At 47.7% G+C, this 17,791-nt stretch overlaps 1 protein-coding gene across 13 annotated transcripts in view; it reads right to left on the bottom strand.

Moving 5' to 3' along the window:
* The window catches only part of LOC144115886 (papilin-like), a 321,379-nt gene that overhangs the window by 133,307 nt on the left and 170,281 nt on the right, over positions 1 to 17,791 (bottom strand). For 11 of the 13 annotated variants that reach the window (XM_077650504.1, XM_077650505.1, XM_077650499.1 and 8 more), the window contains exon 5: positions 6,331 to 6,546. The exons of the other annotated variants lie outside the window; for them this stretch is intronic. In XM_077650504.1, the coding sequence (XP_077506630.1) occupies positions 6,331 to 6,546 (216 nt within the window). The remainder of the gene's footprint in view (positions 1 to 6,330; positions 6,547 to 17,791) is intronic. 13 annotated transcript variants of the gene reach the window in all.

Consider the following 17,791-nt stretch of genomic DNA (forward strand, 5'->3'; position numbering starts at 1 on the left):
TTTTTCGGCCCGGGAACTGGATATAAACTGAGTGCGGGACTTTCGCTTCGTCTTGTCTTGCCTATAACAAATTGGATGGACGATAAATTCGGCAAGCGTCCGGCCTTTTTTCAGATGTTACCAATGTTCCTTGCTCGATAAGTTGTGCTTTTAGTACTATGTACAGAAAGGCACCTGCATTGAATTTTATCTGGCGCCCATCCTGAGCTGCTTTCTATTTGCACAAAATGATAGACAACCGTAAAGGCTTTCATGCGCATAGTGCCACCCTGAAAAGCGAATTTTGTCTGCTTCTTTCTGGACCTGTGGTTTTTACTGTTATGACAAATGAATTTTGGGCAATAAATTATAACGGGTTGGTTCTCAGTGAATGGCTTTTGCAAGCTTCTACGAAAGCCGATCGTTCAATAGCGGATGGTTGAAATATATTTGTGAAATTTATATTTGGTGTTGTGTGACTACTAAACGAGGATTTTTTTATGCTTTTATGGATCCGACAGCAATTTGCAGATGTACAATGTGTGTTGTTTCCCATGAAAATAAAACGTATGTACTTGTACTCACCCAAACACTTTCCACTCTTTGCGTGAAGGAAAGCCTTGTACATAATACTTATTTCTTCGGCACCTGGACGGTTATATCTAGAGTGAACATTGTGGGCAGAAGCTATACGAAGACGCATGTTGATGTACTACAGAATGTACATAATTACAATACAGATAATTTCCGCTCTAGAAATGACTTCCCAGTGAACGGAGGACGTATGCATACACATTGCGGAAACTTCAATACGAACAAAACAGAAGCATTCGTTGTGAAAAAAACGATTTCGGTATCGTGCATAGCATGGCGTAACTTTCCGTTACCAAGAATGTGACAGTCGTCATACGGAGTCTCTGTTTCTGACATTTAGTCCGTACCTCATGTTGCGGAAAACCCTCCGGCAACCCATTATTAGCGGGTTTCTCTGTACTGCGGTGCATTTTTCTTTACAGTGTGTAGCCGCAGTTACCTTGCTCCCTAAAGCCCACCTTATCATCCGCACTGACGCCGTTCAAGCAACACGTCTACTCCGACGCGTCAGCCGCAGTCCAGAAATCTACCAGAATATACATCGCCGGGCAGCTCGCATCCCGCAAGCTATTCGAATTGAGTTGGTCCCACGTGACTTGCTCAATTCACAAAGCTCTGCAGATTCTGCAACCCACTTGCCCACCCTACCCACATCAACGCCTCAATTAATCAGTATGGATGATGCTACCCTCCTCCTCACAAGAAAGGAACACCTCCGGCGCCGCACACGTGCTCTCGTCCCTCCGTGTGTGATAACCCTCCCCCGCGGTCTTGCCCGTGCAGAGGAGGTTGTGCTCCGGCGGATCTGGGTCGGGGTAATCCTCACTCCTGCCGTAGTTCGGACGTGGCCTCAATTTCGCCACTTATATCCCCGCCTAGGATGCCCAGTCTGCAACTGGCAAGACACTGAGGCTGACATTCACCACTTGTGGGTTTGCCCGGCGCTGAAGCCAACCAGAATTCGCCACCTGGCAGTAGCGGGTCTCCAGCCAGACAACCCGTCCTCATATATTGCTTGCACTCAGGGGCCACAACACCGCTCCCTCCTTACCTTCATTAGATCTGGTCACCTTTTCCCCTTTATTTAACACCCACCCACTCTTTTCTTTCTCTTTTCTTCCCAAATCCCCTTATGCGCAGAGGCAGTAAACGTTATAAAAAAATAATAAGATTGCGTATGGTACGCCGTGCGGATGCCCCGATGCGGAAGTACCCGTCACACCAGATTTGAGTGATGTCAGCACTTTGCAAGGAGCAGCCTAAACTGGTTTCCAAAGAGGCGTTGCGTAACGCACTGTATTTATTAGCGTATTCCTTGATACATCTTAGAGGTTGACCCCCCTACTTTGGGAGTTAGTAGTTTTTAAACAAAGAGGAAATTGTGAGCGTACACGTAGTAAACAAGTAAACAATAAGCTACAGCCCATAAAACCTATCTTAAGACAGTGGATGTACAGCCCAGTCAAAAGTACACAGCCCAAGGGGTTTTCTTCTAAGCTGCTTAGCATTGCTTCCTAGCGCATCAAGCAGTCCAAACCTTGTGAAGATGTAGGACGCAATACCATTCCTCTTTCGAGAGATTACGGTCGCTGAGGATGCATGACGAGGCATGCTGCAGGCCTCACAAGCAAACCTCTTGTACTGTATGCTTTTGACGGGGTGTGTACAAATAAGAAACGCTTCATTAAAGTTACATGTCATTTTCGTATTGGGCACACACAAATTACATACAATTTTATCCTCACCAAAGAGAAACTTAGACGGGACCCCTGCGGAGGTGTGGTCACCACAAACTTGATTTTATGTTAGTGCACTAAACTGCAGAGACAAAGAAAAAAGCATCTCCCATGATTTTATTACGACCACATCCCGCTGCCCGCTAGGCTACTCCTGGGTGAAAAAGCGCTCTTAAGCATTTGCTGTGTTGTTGCATTTTAAAAGAACCACACCATCTGAACAAATTGTGTGATGTGAAATCATTTTAGTTCTTTCCCGCAGTGCAAGCAAATTATCATTGCGCTTGGCTCATGATGGCCTTAGTTTCTCTTGTGCCATAAACGAAACACAAAAAAACAACTCTGGGAACTGGTTACACCGATCGTTATCTTTCGAAGGATAAAGGAAAAAGTCGAAGCGTGATCGCCGCGTGCGACGACGACGCTGCAGCTGGCGGGCCTGACTGTTTTTGTGCTTCTCCTATAAACTGTGCTCGCCGCCGGCCTCTATGTCAACCAAGCCGTGACATTTGGTGCAGGTGCTGGGTAACGCATCTCATGCAGCGCAACCCGCCTCGCAATTCGAGCCCGGCACTAAGTCCTGGCCGTCGGCCTCTATGTCAACCAAGCCGTGACATTTGGTGCTGGTGCTGGGTAACGCATCTCATGCAGCGCAACCCGCCTCGCAATTCGAGCCTGGCACTAAGTCCTGGCGGTCGGGTTTTCCTGGAGCCCTCGGGAGAAGCAGAGACTCGGGCTAGCCGACGTCAGCAAGGCCAAGCGCCGGAATTTGTACTCTTGCCCGGCTGTCTCCAGCACTATGAAAGGGTAGCTCGACATAATGGGTGGACACCCGACCAATGTCTGCAGAACCTGTAGTTCTCCTTAGATGCCACTGCGAAATATTGGTTCGGGAACCACGAGGCTTTGCTAACATCATAGGAGACGTGCAAGAGCGAACTGGTTCGCACATTTGCAAACCAGTGCCGGCGACAGCATGCTGAAGATCAGTTCCACGGTCGTATCCAGGCTCCCACCGAGAGCGTGAGAAGTTTTGTCGAAGACGTACTGCGTCTGAGTGCCCGCGCTGACCCCCTGGCTACTGAAGAAAAGAAGGTGTGGGCCCTGATGAGGGGTGTCCGGAATTGCATCTTTGGAGGCCTCATCCACAATCCTCCTGACACAGTAGCCGAATTCGTCGCTGAAGCGACCAACATCGAGCACGCGTTGATGACAAGAGCCAGTCACATTCAGCGACTGAGCGACCTTCCTGTCGTCTCAAGTCTTGCTTCGTCTGGCCAGAGCAGAGTTGGCCTCGCCGCTGTTCGCGAAATTATCCGCGACGTCGTCCGAGGCGAGCTGGAAAGGCTGTTCCCAGCTCCTGACCAGCCTTCATCTCTCTCCATCGCGACGGCTGTTCGAGGCGGACTGCGACACGCGCTGGCGCCCGAACACGTACCCCTTGTAACTGCAGCCGACCAACTATCTCTGGGCTACGCCGCCGCCGTCCGTCGTCCACCTCCCGTACATCGTCAGTACCAGAACGCTGCCGATTCCGGCCCTCGACGCCACGAGTTCGTGCCCCCGTCTGACGCATGCCTGGAGCCGCTGGGCCGCAGGAAAACCGACACCTGGAGGACTTCAGGCGTAAGGCCGCTGTGTTCCCACTGCGGTGAGCCTGGACACATGTACCGCTACTGCCTGTATCGCAAACTCGGCCTTCGAGGTTTCCACCGGGCTGATCCGCGCCCCGCCACGGTGAACAGCCAAGCGATATACAGGACCACCTTCGACGCTCTCCATCGCCAGTGTCAGCTCCATTTCGCACTTCCCAGTCGCCGCCCCCTCGCCGGTCATCACCCCCTTCTCGCGGATCTCGCCGTGAGAGCATTTCGCCACTTCGAGAAAACTAAGTACGGTGACGCCTGGAGGTGGCGTGTCCGGTGTTGCACTCAGTAAAGAACCTCCGCCTACGTTGGAATGTCCTAGCTCGACCGATGGCACCCTTGGAAGCGAAGACTGTTCTGTGGCCTCTAGCAATGTAAACGTTTTCATCGACGGTCGTGACGTAACGGCGCTTGTCGGCACCGGCGCCGATTACTCGGTCTTCAGCGGCAACTTCTCTGGACGTCTTCGCAAGGTTACCATCCAGTGGGACAGCCCGCCAATACGCACCGCGGGAGTTCACCTCGTAAAACCTGTTGGCAAGTGCACTGCCCGCGTAGAGATTCACGGTGAGACGTGTCCTGCCACATTCGTGATCTTGGAGAATTGCTCCAAGGATGTTATTCTTGGCATGGACTTTCTCCGTGAGTATTGTTCTGTAATCGACGTAGGGAGGAACAAGTTGACCCTCCGCGCACGTTCTTCATCTCCAATACCTCCTCGGCTCCCCACGCTGCGATGAAAGTGGATGCCGACCATGTTCACTTGCTGCCGTTGTCAACAGTTTTCCTGCCGGTCCGAGCCAATACAACCGCATGTGGCGAAGGCGTTCTCGGAGAAAGTGTCCAGATGCTACTTACGCGGGGCACTGGCGTAGCAAGAGGGATCGCCAATGTTCAACGCGGGCGTGCCAACAAGCAAAGGCACCGCTTTCCTATCATGGCGTAGGTGTCTGCTGTGTTACGCTCTCCCCCCTTTTCTTCTTTATTTTTTTCTTTTTCAAGCCCTCTGTGTGCCGAGTCCCATGCTATAAAAACACGCGTCCATGCACTGTATGATCATTCGTGACAAAGAACAGTCCCAGGTCGAAATGTTTTAATATAACCCTACCTTCTAATGTTTCGCTCCTTATAAAATGTGAGCCACCGAGATTACTGAACACTACTTTGGATTTGCTCATATTAAATTTTCGCCCCAGCACACTGCTTTCCTGTCTAGGTAGTCGATCATGTTTTGGAGATTGCCTTTGGAAATAATTTTTGCGCAGCTGTTTTGAAGAAGAGGCAGCGTGTGAGCCCATTTGCAGAGTACCTGCGCTAGCAACCGCCTTATTAGTTTCTGATGCTTGGAATCCAGCTGTGGAGTGGCGTGTATGGTTTGTGTGTATGTTCGATTTACCGTCCTGAATCGACACATAGGCTACGAATAACGCCGTAGAAGACAGCTCCCGATTAATTTAGACCACCTCGGGGTATTTGCTTTGCACTCACAGCGCACGACAAAATGGCGTTTTTACGCTTTGCACACCATCGAAATGCGACTGCCACGACCAGGCTTTGATTCCGCGTCGTTGGGCTAACCAGAAAACTCCAAAGCCACTGTGCCACCGCGGCTGGTCAGAGTCACGTGTGCGTGCTGATGGGCGTCGCTTTGCGCGCACCACAGCCGCGCGGTTTTCGAATGACGACCGAGAGATCTAAAATTTGTGGAGCCACATCGCTGATGATAATGGTGTTTTAGGAAATCTAAGCATTCTATTACGGTCATTTCCAATGGCCAGCTGTATGTCGCTCATTTTAACCTTGCAAGCAAAAGTGTAGTTAACTGAAGTATTACAGTTTGTTGAACAGCATGCTAGCTAATATAATTCACTTGTTTTCTGACGTCCGCCAACACTGGTATTACCGTGCCCCAAAATCCATATTTTTAACTGAAGAAGGCTATTTTTAAAAACTGATGCCGCGCTTCTCTCGAACCCGCGTTACATATTAAGATTTTTACTGGTACTAAAATTATTACTATTTTTATAGATGCTGCCATCCTCAAAAGTAGATATTAATTAAACGTGAAAAGTTCTTGATTGTTACGGTCATGTAGACTGCTTTTTTTGTCACCGAGGCTTTTCCAGTTGAAGGGGTGGGGCAAGTGGGTATGTAAATAGCATATGTATGGCGGCTAGATTAACACCTTCGGTGGGGGCGAGGGCCGCGGCTGTGCAAGCGACCACGCACGATGTGAAGTTAGAGTGGCGGAGCGGTGAGGCGACAGTCTGGCGGCAACCGTTGTCGACTATTGACGCGTGCCCCGTTCGTGGGCGTCCGTATACTGCACCCTTGACGTTGTCCGCTTGACGCACAGCGGAGGGTCTCCCGCTCACCGTCAAACTCGTGCGGTTCCAGCTGTGCGACAGCAACGCAGACGTTCTCCAAGTGGCGCGTGATCTCCAGAGAGGTGTCTCGTTCGAGCACGTGCCTCGCAAGGACGCTGACGTGTGTCGCATCCGGGGCACACACCGACGCGTGGGGCTGCTCATGCGCGCACCGGTGCAGCACGGCGTAGCTCCCGTAGTCCGTGGCTACCACGGCCAGCGTCTCTGCAAGATGAGAGTAGATTGGCAGTGATACTTAATGTACTGAGGTCTTAAATACAGCGCAGTGACCGGTCCAGATGTTCAGTTTCAGGTTTACCGTGATAAGTGTACGCGCAACACTATTCTATTTGGATTTGCTGTGATTTCGCCCAACAGTGTCGCCCACATGACGGCTGTACAACCTACTAGTCACAAAGCCCAGCTGATCGTTGTTAGCCAGTTTTGTTCATAGAAAGAAGGAAATATTGACGTGGCAGATTATTTGAGGCCATCCGCTCACGCCCTCGGTGAAGGACATGTATTTATCTATTAAGAATACAATCAAACGCAGCATTAACGAAAATCAAGTGACTGCAAGAAATCGCTTAAATTAATGTGCTTAACTGAAATAAGGACGCAGCGGTTCATATCTTCATTTACTAAAGTAAATACGAGGCAATCGAAGCACTCCTGAAAAATATAAGTTAGTTATATTGATTTTAATGGCGCAAAAGCAACTATGGTTATGATGCGCCAAACACAAGGTTAGTTTTTGTTAAATGTTACACTTTTTATAACTAGAGTTTGTTTAAAACATTGGCTTCATTAAGAAACTTAAAAATACTTGAAAGATCGACCAGTGCTTGATTACCTAAAAGCAACTTGGGGTGCAATGGGATGTATTCATTGTAGAGTGTTGTAAAATATTTTTTCCTCAGTTGTTCCAGTTTTGTACATGAAATGAAAATGTGGTTTACAGTGAGTACATCGCCGCACATTTCGCAGAGAGGTTTGTCTTGTTTTGTCAGTAAGAAGTTGTGTGTAAGGTGTGTGTGCCCAATGCGTAGCTGACATAAAATAACTTCAGTGAAACGTTCTTGATGTCTACATGATTTCCATTCTCCTAAAACGGGTTTTATAGAATGCAGTTTGTTGTTTGCCTGTTCTTCCCATGCAGCCTGCCACTTAATCCTGAGTTTACTGTGCACTTAATTAAAAAAATCCCTGTGTGGTATGTTATCTTGTTTTATTTGATCAATTCGAGCTTGTGCTGCGCATGCATCTGCTCTCTCATTACCGACAATTCCAACATGGCTGGGCACCCAGCAGAATATAATGTTATGTTTTTGTTTTTTATTTTAAATATGTTATGTATGATGTTTCCTATAATGGGTTCAGCAGCGTTTCTACAGTGCAGCGCTTTGAGCATACTCAGTGAATCTGTGTAAATGACGCTATTTTTAATGTTTTCTTTTACTATTTGGTCTACCGCTACAAAGTCTGCATAACTCTCGGCAGTAAAAACCGATGCATACTGTGGCAGTCGTATCATTTTTTCATTTCTTCCTTGAAATACTGCACTTCCAATATGACTTTCTGTTTTTGACCCATCAGTGTAAAATTCAGTGAAGGTGTCATATTTTTTTTGCAGTTCAAAGAATTCTTGTAGTATGAGCTGATGTGGCATTTCCTTTTTATGTAAGTGTGTCAGTGTGAAGTCGCACACTGAAGGCAGGCTGTACCATGGTGGTAAATTTTCATATTTTTGTGCAATATTCGGCAGGGCATCCAGTACTCCAAACTCTTCACATTAATCTTCAAAGCGCATTATTAGTGGCCGGATGGATTGTGGTTTATAGTTGAATAATCTTTTTGATGGGCACTTGGTAACAATGGGATGGCAGAGATGTTCAGGAAGAGAACGGGTTTTTAGGACGTATGCGCTTGTCAGTGTGACTCTTCTATCCTCTAGTGCAGGCTGATTAGCTTCAATGTAAAGACTGTTTACCGGGGATGTTCTATATGCTCCAGTTGATAGTCGCAGACCAAGATTATGAACAGGGTCCAGTCGTTTCAAGTAGGATGCTCTTGCTGAACCGTATACTATGCACCCATAGTCCAGCTTGGAGCGTACCAGAGAGCGATAGATGTGTAATAGGCATGTTCTATCGGACCCCCACCGTTTTCGCGAGAGCACCTTTAATACATTGAAGGCTTGGGATGCTTTCTTTTTAAGGTTGTTAATGTGTGGTAGAAATGTGAGTTTCTTGTCAAAAGTGAATCCTAAAAATTTATGTTCTGGTTTAATTGGTAGTGTGGCTTGATTCAAGTATAGGTTGGGATTGAATTGTAGGCCTCATCGCAATGAGAACAGAACAGCTACTGTTTTTTGAGGAGAGAACTTGAACCCATTTATCTCTGCCCAAGCAGCCAGTTTATTTAGTGTGATTTGTATTTGTCTCTCGCAGGGCGATATGCTGGAGGAAGTGCATGCTATCTGTAGGTCATCTACATAAACCGAATACATTATGGACTTTGGTATTACTTTGGCTAACGAATTCATTTTTACTACGAAGAGTGTCGTGCTTAGAATGCAACCTTGGGGTACGCCATTCTCTTGGGTGAAAGTCATGGAGAGAGTTGTTCCTAGGCGGACCCTAAATGTGCGGTTAGCCAGGAAGTCGTTCAAGCAGTTCAGCATCCTGCCTCGGATACCTAGCTCTGCTAGGTCGCGGAGGATGCCGAACTTCCACGTGGTATCGTATGCCTTCTCCATGTCCAAGAAGACCCCGATACACTGCTGCTTGTGGATGAACGCCTCCCGTATGGTGTTCTCTAGGCGGACAAGGTGATCGGTGGTTGAGCATGCTTTTCTGAATCCACATTGATGTACATCTAATAGTTACCGAGATTCGAGTACAAAGGTGAGTCTAATATTTATTACACTTTCAAAAGATTTAGCAATGCAGCTGGTGAGGGCTATTGGTCTGTAATTGTCAGGACTTGTTGGTAGTTTTCCGGGTTTCAGAAGAGGTACTATTACTGCTTTCTTCCACTCCTCAGGTATTCTGCCAGTCATCCATATTTTATTGAAGAATTTTAACAGTGCTTGTACGGCAGTATCAGAGAGATGGGCAAGCATATTGTAATGCACATTGTCTGGGCCTGGTGCTGTCTTTTTACCGGAAGATAATACCCTATTTAATTCCTGGAGCGTAATGGGCTGGTTGTAGTCTTCCTGCATGCCTGCTCCGAATGGAAGTTTTTGTTTTTCAGCTATAGCTTTGTGTTTCTGGAATGTGTTTGTGTAGTGGGATGACCTTGAGACTTCAGCAAAGTGCTCGCCCAATAAATTGGCCTGTTCTTCCAACGATGTTTGTGTACCGGGTGTTGTCAAAAGCGGAAGTGTGAAGGAAGTATGGTCACCAGTGAATTTACGAACTTTGTCCCACATTTTCTTTGATGGTATTGAACTATTTATAGAGGACACATATTTCTGCCAGGAGGTTTTCTCAGCATTCCTGCGCACGTACCGCGCTCTCGCCTTGGCCCTCTTAAAAGTGAGTAAGTTCTCTGCAGTGGGGTACCGACGCAGGGTGCCCCATGCTTTATTTTGCTGTTTTTTGCAAATGTACATTCTTGTGTCCACCATACTTTGTGTTTCTTCTGTACGAGTCCTGTTGTTTGTGGTATAGCGAGTGTTGCAGCAGATATTATGCATTTAGTAAACCTGTCATTAATTTCATCTATGCTGAGGTCTTCAGAAAATTCTTTATCTAGAGGGGCCCTTTCTGTAAAAAGTGACCAGTCGGCGAGGTGAAATTTCCAGCGCCGTGGTCTTGTGGGGAAGACTGGAGTGGAAGACGAGAGCCTGATGACAGTGGGTAGGTGATCACTTCCCAGAGGATCATTTAAAACATCCCATTTAAAATCATTAAAAAGAGACGGTGATGTGAAAGCTAAATCAAGGAAGCTCATTTTTGCTGAGCTTGGGTAACAATATGTGGCCTTTCCTGTGTTTAAAAGACAGACATTATTCGAGAGGAGAAAATCTTCGATTATTTTGCCCCTAGAGTCACAGCGTTCACTTCCCCAAAACGGGGAGTGAGCGTTAAAATCGTCAACTACCAGATATGGCTCCGGCAATTCATTGATCAGGCCTTCTAGATCTTGTATTGTTAATGTGATGTGTGGGGGGAGATATAAAGAGCAAATTGTTATTGTTTTGTAGGTAACGACGCTAACTGCAACTGCCTCAAGTTTTGTGTAAAGTTTGGTTTCTTGAGCAGGGACGCCGCTTTGAAGGACAATCGCGACGCCTCCCGAGAGTCGATCTGCCTGCTCGCGATCGCGTCTAAAAATGTTATAATGTTTAAGGATATGCACATGTTGTGGACCAAGATTGGTCTCCTGAAGACATAAAACTGTGGGTAACATTGACCCTAAAATATGTGTTACGTCGCTGTAGTTCCGCATAATTCCTCTACAATTCCACTGAATTAAGAAAGCCATGTTTATTTTTGGGGTGAGAACGCTAAGGCGTTTACTTATGCTCAGGGCCCGTTATGAGGGGTCTGTCTTTTTTTCGCTCAAGAGAGCTGTTCCGCCGCTGCAAAGCGGGCAGACTGGGAGTTGTATCCATCACCTCGCCAGAGGTGCTGGAGGACCGCGCAGCCGCGGTTGTGTTAGTTTCAGGCCTCCCCTGACGGGGGGAAGTCCTGTGGGATGCCGACCCATGGACCGGCGCTCCCTGCTGTGACAATGGCAGGGCAGCTTTCGCTGACCCTGCCTGGGGCGTGGATGGCCCTGCCATAGGCTCGGTGGAAGTGGCCTCGGCAGGTGCCGGAGTGATGTGGGGTGCTACGCCCCTGCGCACCACATCAGCGAAGTTTGGTTTCGCTGTGAACGAGAATGTGTTGGTTAGTGCAAAACGCCTCCTGCCTTCTTTAAATGAAATGTTTTCTTTGGTCTTTATGGTGATAATTTCTTTCTCCTTTTTCCAGGACGCACACGCCCTGGAGTACGCAGCGTGGTCTCCTTCGCAATTTGCGCAGCACAGTGCTGCGTCACATTCCTGTGAATTGTGGTCCTTAGAAGCGCATTTCGCACGGGTTTTGCGGCCGCGGCAACTCTAGAGCCGTGCCCGAATCTCTGACAGTTGAGGCATCTGCGTGGGTTAGGAACGTAGTGCCTGACATTAACTTTAAGGTATCCGACTTCGATAGTTTCAGGTAATGTGCTTGTGCTGAATGTGAGTACCAGGTGTTTAGTATCTATTTCTTTGTTGTCTTTGCGGATTTTAATTCGATATACATCTGTGACATTTTGGTCGCTGAGACCTTCTAGCATTTCTTTTTCTGTTAGATGAATGAAGTCGTTTTCTGAGATGACACCACGGACGGTATTGAGGGATCTGTGGGCTGTTATGGAGGCTGGGATGTCTCCAATAGAGAGAATGTCTGAGATATTGGAGTTTTGGGTATGGTCACGGATTTCTAGTAATAAGTCGCCACTGGCCATTTTCGATAGCTTATATCCGGGGCCCAGTGCATCTGTTAGGCACTTTGACACAAGAAAAAGAGGTCTACCTTGAGCTCCGCCTCGACAAACGCCTTTACCCTCCTCCTCATCCATCACTCACGGTGCCGGAGTCTCGCCTTCTTCGGCACATTCAGATGAATGCAGTTATCACCCCGTCCCGCCTCTTCCTCTATCGCTATCGATCGGACCCTTCCTGTCCCAACTGCCCCTGCATCTATGCGGACCTGGCCCATTGCCTCTTCTATTGCCCGGCTGCTCAGCAGTCGGGTTCCTTCCCCCCACCCTTTCTATCCATCACCACCTGGCTCGACTGGCTTGGCGCTGAAGGGGAAGAAGAACAGCGGCTTCTGGTCGCCCAGGCGGTCGACATGCTCGGCCTATAAATTATGGTCGAATAAAAGTCTTTACAACTACTACTACTATGTATGACATAGAACTTTGGGAAGGTTCTTTTCTTTTTCGGGAAAAAGTATGTTGCTTCGTTCCACCCTCTTTTCAGAGAGCGATCAGGTTTTGAAATGGGGGGAGCCATAAAGAAAATTTAGTTATTCGGTCATGGTGCCAGCCACCCACCACGGAGTCCAACAAGGGGACGGGACAGGAACTTGAAAGCAAGTCCTGCCCACGCCAGCTGTACACCTCAACTATAACCAAATATGACTAAACTCAGGGTAGTTGGTCACACAAGGTTAACCCTCGCCGCCAGGAAAACAGGAAAAACCAAGGAGTGAGTAGGATATAGGAGAGTTGTGAGACAGAGATAGGAAAGTGATAGATGGAGAGGAGGATAGGAAAAGGCGACTGCCGATTCCCCCCGGTCGGGTCAGGCCGGAGGTGCCGTCTGCAGGAAGCTGGGGCCAAAGTGGTGTGTTGCCTCCGCCAAGGGGCCTTAAGGGTCCAAACGCTCGGCATCGGCTCAACCACCAGGATCCCCTTTTCCCCGGACACGGCGATGCCACGCACGGCGAGGCGCGGGTGCTCGGGTCCGTGGTGATGCACAGTTCACCATCATCATCTTGCGGGGATGTCCCTGCGCATGCTCGGGAACCCGCGGTGTCGCCACTCACTGTCGCGACGCCTGCAAGCTGCAGGCGCCCCCCTGCGGGGTGGAAAAAAATAAGTTTCCAACACTAAAACCCCCGCGCAAGTATTGTGTGCTTGCCATTTTGATAAGGCAATGTTTAGCCTACCACTTGATGGTGCTCCTGCTGAACGCTTACACGTCGCACGGTGCTAGGCGAAGATTTCCAGGGGCGCCCGAAGCCGCCAAACACCAGTAACCCGCCCCGTCTGTTTTAATAGCCTAGGGTGCGTTCGCGCTCTTGCTACCTGATTGCTTTATGAATATAACTTCGTTAAAGCTGCAAATTCACCTAGATGGTTTTTCGTGCTTGACTTCCTTCGTGTGCTACTATGGTTACGTACGGAGGTCCGAAAACAGCTCAGAGACAAAAATCATTGTGGGACCATAAAAAGAACTAGAAATAAAGTGTCCCTGCCCGTGCAACCTCAGAGACCGACAGAGAGCAACAAAATCCGCCAGCCACGTAGTTAGCAATGATTGTCCTTTCACCAAACGACGAAGCAGGAAGAAGCGCATGCCGCGGGGCACAAGCGCCAGCAGTTCGAAATGAGTGCCACGCGCACTGCAACACGGGACCAGCGGAGGTTGCGTTTCCAGTGAACTTACTGCAGTTTCGGTTTTGTGCGGAAAAAATAACCGCATTTACTCACACTGCGGGACCTTAAAGAACGATTCAAAAACTTATATGGAATCGCCTTGTCTGGGGCTACGAAATCGCCCCTTGCACATGTCAGCGCATGTCACCTATTTAAATGCTAATTAGTAAATTATGGTAATTTATCTACTTAATTAGTATGATTCCTTAAATAACTGATGTCTGCCGCGGCTGGAAATTAGTTCTTGAGAACACTTCCTTTCTGTTTCTACAAAACCATTTTTGCGAATTTTTGGAAGGGCGCTTTGCAAAGGCAGATATAAGAGAAATGCTGCTAACAAAATTACAGTTGAGACTGAGCGCTCCGTTCTGAGTGTCCCTCTCGTTCTTCGTTTTTCTACGTCCCACGTCTTTGGCGCGGTCGAGCTCAAATTTTTTCCACCGAAATTGTGTTGTGTTGTGTTGGGTTTTATGGCACATAGGCAGCTAAGGCCATCATGCGCCAAGCACAAGGTATAGAATTGCTTTTCTACAGAATGTTTTGGAGTATAAAAAAGAGGCGATGGTGCAGATGACTTAAAAAGATTGTACTGACTAGTAATAAAAGGGAAGAAGTTTGGAAATTGCTAATGGTAAAAGCCTTAAAGATGGTCAGGCAGCCTAAGCGACTTTCCTTGGCTAGCAAGGATCCTGAGGCTCCTTTTCCACCGAAATGTCGAACACGCCGGAAAGGAGACGCAGTCTTGTGCGCGTCGCGGTTCAGGATCCCGGTCCTCCTCTCTCAGCGCCCCCAGCGGCACTTGGAGCTAAGAAAGAGCACCTTCGAGTATAGGAACTTCCAGAATGGCCTGGAAAATGCACGCAGCCTGACAGGGGCTGCTACAACTGCGGCTCTCTCTCTACCTCGAGCAGCCCAGCCGCGCCGGGTCGAGAAGATTCTCGCCGACCCACTTTCCCTTCCACCTACGGACGAAGGGCAGAGGACGTAGCATTCAGACTGCTAATATTTGTGCAGACGCGATAAGCAGGTGTCTACGAAGCGAGTTCTGCGCGTTGTATAGCGGTTTTTTCACGTCTCGCCCGGCGAAGCACAAAACTCCCGGATTTGCGGAAAGTGGTCATGAGCGAGGAGCGAGCTCGGTCAGCTATGGTAGCTAAGGGTTGCTGCTTTTGTACGCATGTCCTGACAGTGCCATTGCGGAAGTTGTATACGCAGCTGAGTTTTCTCTTCTCTGAGGGTACGGTGTGCCACCCGTTCATCAGCACTGAGAAAAAGCCTCTCCTATGACTTCCATTGGCCATCGCAAAAACTAGAAATAAGAGAAAACAGAACTTTCTGTTTTTACCCTTGCTTTGCAAGACTTCTGCACTGTTATTTAAGTATTTGTGCGATATTTACTGTGAAGACGCACAAGCAGCTTAACTCCGCTCATTGCACCAGGTTATTATTCCAAACTCGCAATCAAAAGAACCAGTCATGGCATGCATCAACAGATGTCAAACTCAGAATTTCGTGCCCCATTGAATGGCTTGAATAAAGAAACTGGCACCATTGCTGATATATCTCAAGCTATGTACGTTATATCCGGCGTATGTATATGCTCGTTACGCTCGTATAGAGACAATAGAGAGTTTTAGTTTCACGTACGTAGAGGCTTCACGTACGTAGAGCTCTTACGGGTGACCAGTGCGCATGCACTGGTCTCACGTACGTACGTGAGATTCGGATTTTTACGTTGCGGTCTTTGCGTTGCTCGCGTACGTAGCGTTGACAAACATGGCGGCGCCCTGCCCGCCGCTTCACAGCGATAACAGCTTCGTAGCTAATCCCTCGAGGCGATATCGTGTTCTAAACTGTTGTATTCGCCTTCGATTTGCCCATTGGTACCCTCGCATAAGGTTTCAAGCGACAAAAAGCTTTTGTTTTTCAGACAGAAGGGCGATTTTTCAGCTGTTAAGCCTGACGAAGTAGCGTTGGTCGTCGTCATAGCAACGGTCTCGCTACGAATGGCTTGGCTTAAAGACTTGTCTTGGATGATTTAGGCTACAACCAGTGTCTGTGTTTCTTAGTAGATGGCGCTAGGCGTAACGCGCAGCGTGCTTCGCGTACGTGTAACTATAAGGGTTTCAAACGACCTACGTGCAGGCTACGTAGACTTCTCACGTTTGCGTACGTGAACCCTCTAAGTACGTGAAACTAAAACTCACTAATGACACGAAACATGTGTCTCTGTAGACGCATTGCTTGAAGTGTATATGGTGGGGGGGGGGGGGGGTTAAACGGACACCAAGGGCAACTCCACCCAAGCTTTTGTTCTTGCTAAAAAATCAGTCCACTGGCTGACTGTGTTGATGTTTGTCTACCAGCTAAGGACGCATGCATCGGTGAAAAAATTGCATTAAGAAATTCTCCCGGCACCCGATTAGAACTCGTGACGTCAAGACCGGAATAGGACTCCGTGATCATGGATTTGCAGTAAATGAGACGTAGGCTAGCCTCCGGAATCCGCCCACTAATAAGGTGTCCTTGCTTGTTCGCGAAATCAGCTGCTGATGGCGACACCTGTGTTTAACCTGTATTCCATCAATATAGACCAACTTCGACTTCTGTTCGGTGTTCGTTTCCAGAGAAAAGAGAAAGAAGTGACGTTGGTGGTGGTGGGGAAAGGAAGCCGCCAGTAAATGTCCAACTCGCGGTGTGAAACGTGAGTTGGACGAGCCGCCTCCTTGCGGTCGCGTCCTGCCGCATAATGCTGCCTTTGCCGAGTACTTGAGCGCTTCTCTGCTATGCGTCAGGCATGGCTCGGACGTGGCGCAAAATGCGCAAATTCACATTCAAGACCAGAGGCACATTCCTGATTGTCACCATACGCACTGCTTTCTTGATGCGACAGGTACATCGTTCCCAGCCTTCCCCCTTTTTTCCCCTACGTAGCTTGCTATGTTCAAGCCATGTCACCTTCCATCATCTTAGATACCATGAAGGGCACGCAAAGACTATCCTACGTGGTAAGAAATATTGTGAGCGACGTACAGAGGAATTTGGCAGAACAATACGCTACTTTTAATGACACATGACCGTTATGGTTTCAACAGCGTATACATTCGGTATATATTGTGTGTTGTGTAGTGTTGTGTTTTATGGCACATAGGCAACTAAGGCCATCATGCGCCAAGAACAAGGTACAGGAAAAGTCTTTTGTTGAATATTATAGAAATGTAAGAATCATCCCTCCTCTAGAGGCCCTCAAATATTAATATTACCCAGTGAACACACACACAAATTTTATAAATGGCTACACGTAAAAGCTTTAAAGAGGGCCGGGTAACCTCACTAGGCTTCCTTGGGTGCGGAAGGATATCGAGGCTCCCAGCCAACCAAAATAAAAGCCTCAGCTTTCTTCTCAGGCATGAAAAATTGGCTGAGGTGTACTAAAATTTAAACTAACCAGTGGGTAAAAACTTTAAAGTCTCTTGAGAAATCCCGTTTCGTTAAGAAAGCTAAAAACACATGATATATCAAAAATTGCATCATCTCCTAAAAACAGTGCGGGATGAAAAGGAATGCATTTATTATAAAATTCCGTAAAATCCGTTTTTCACAGTTCTTCCAATTCCACACAAGAGAATAAATGTGGTTAACCGTGAGTTCATCTCCACATTCTTAGCAAACAGGTTTGTCTTGTTTTGTTAGTAGGAAGTTGTACGTAAGGTACGTGTGGCCTATTCGGAGACGGCATAAGATCACTTCTTTGAAACGTTCTTGGTGCACACACGACTTAAATTCGCCTAAAATTGCTTTTATAAGTGTAGTTTGTTTTTGACTCTATTGTTTCTAGCCGACTGCCATTTTTTTCTTAGTTTCCTTGCTACTAATTTCATGCAATCATTAAACGGCATATCTACTTTCAATATTTCTTTGCCACGATCTTAAGCAGCAGACAAAGCTGCTCTCTCATTGCCTTTTACTCCCTCATGACTCGGTGTCACATATATTAAGGAGCCTAAATTAAATTTTAAAGGTAAAGGATGTGAAGACGACGTGAATTACCCGAAGAATAAAGAAGAGGAAGAAGAAGCATTCGGTGAGGTGGAGAGAGATGATTGGTGGAGAAGCATTCGGTGAGGTGAACAGAGATGATTGTTGGAGAAGAGAAGACGACGACAAGGCTTACGTGGACTAACACCGAGGCTATAAAAGGGCGAGTGAGAGCGAGCCATTGGGGGGATTCACAAGGGTGGAAACTTGGGCGAGTCGGTAACGATGA

Source organism: Amblyomma americanum, chromosome 1, assembly GCF_052857255.1.
Source record: "Amblyomma americanum isolate KBUSLIRL-KWMA chromosome 1, ASM5285725v1, whole genome shotgun sequence".
In the NCBI taxonomy this organism is placed as follows: domain Eukaryota; kingdom Metazoa; phylum Arthropoda; class Arachnida; order Ixodida; family Ixodidae; genus Amblyomma; species Amblyomma americanum.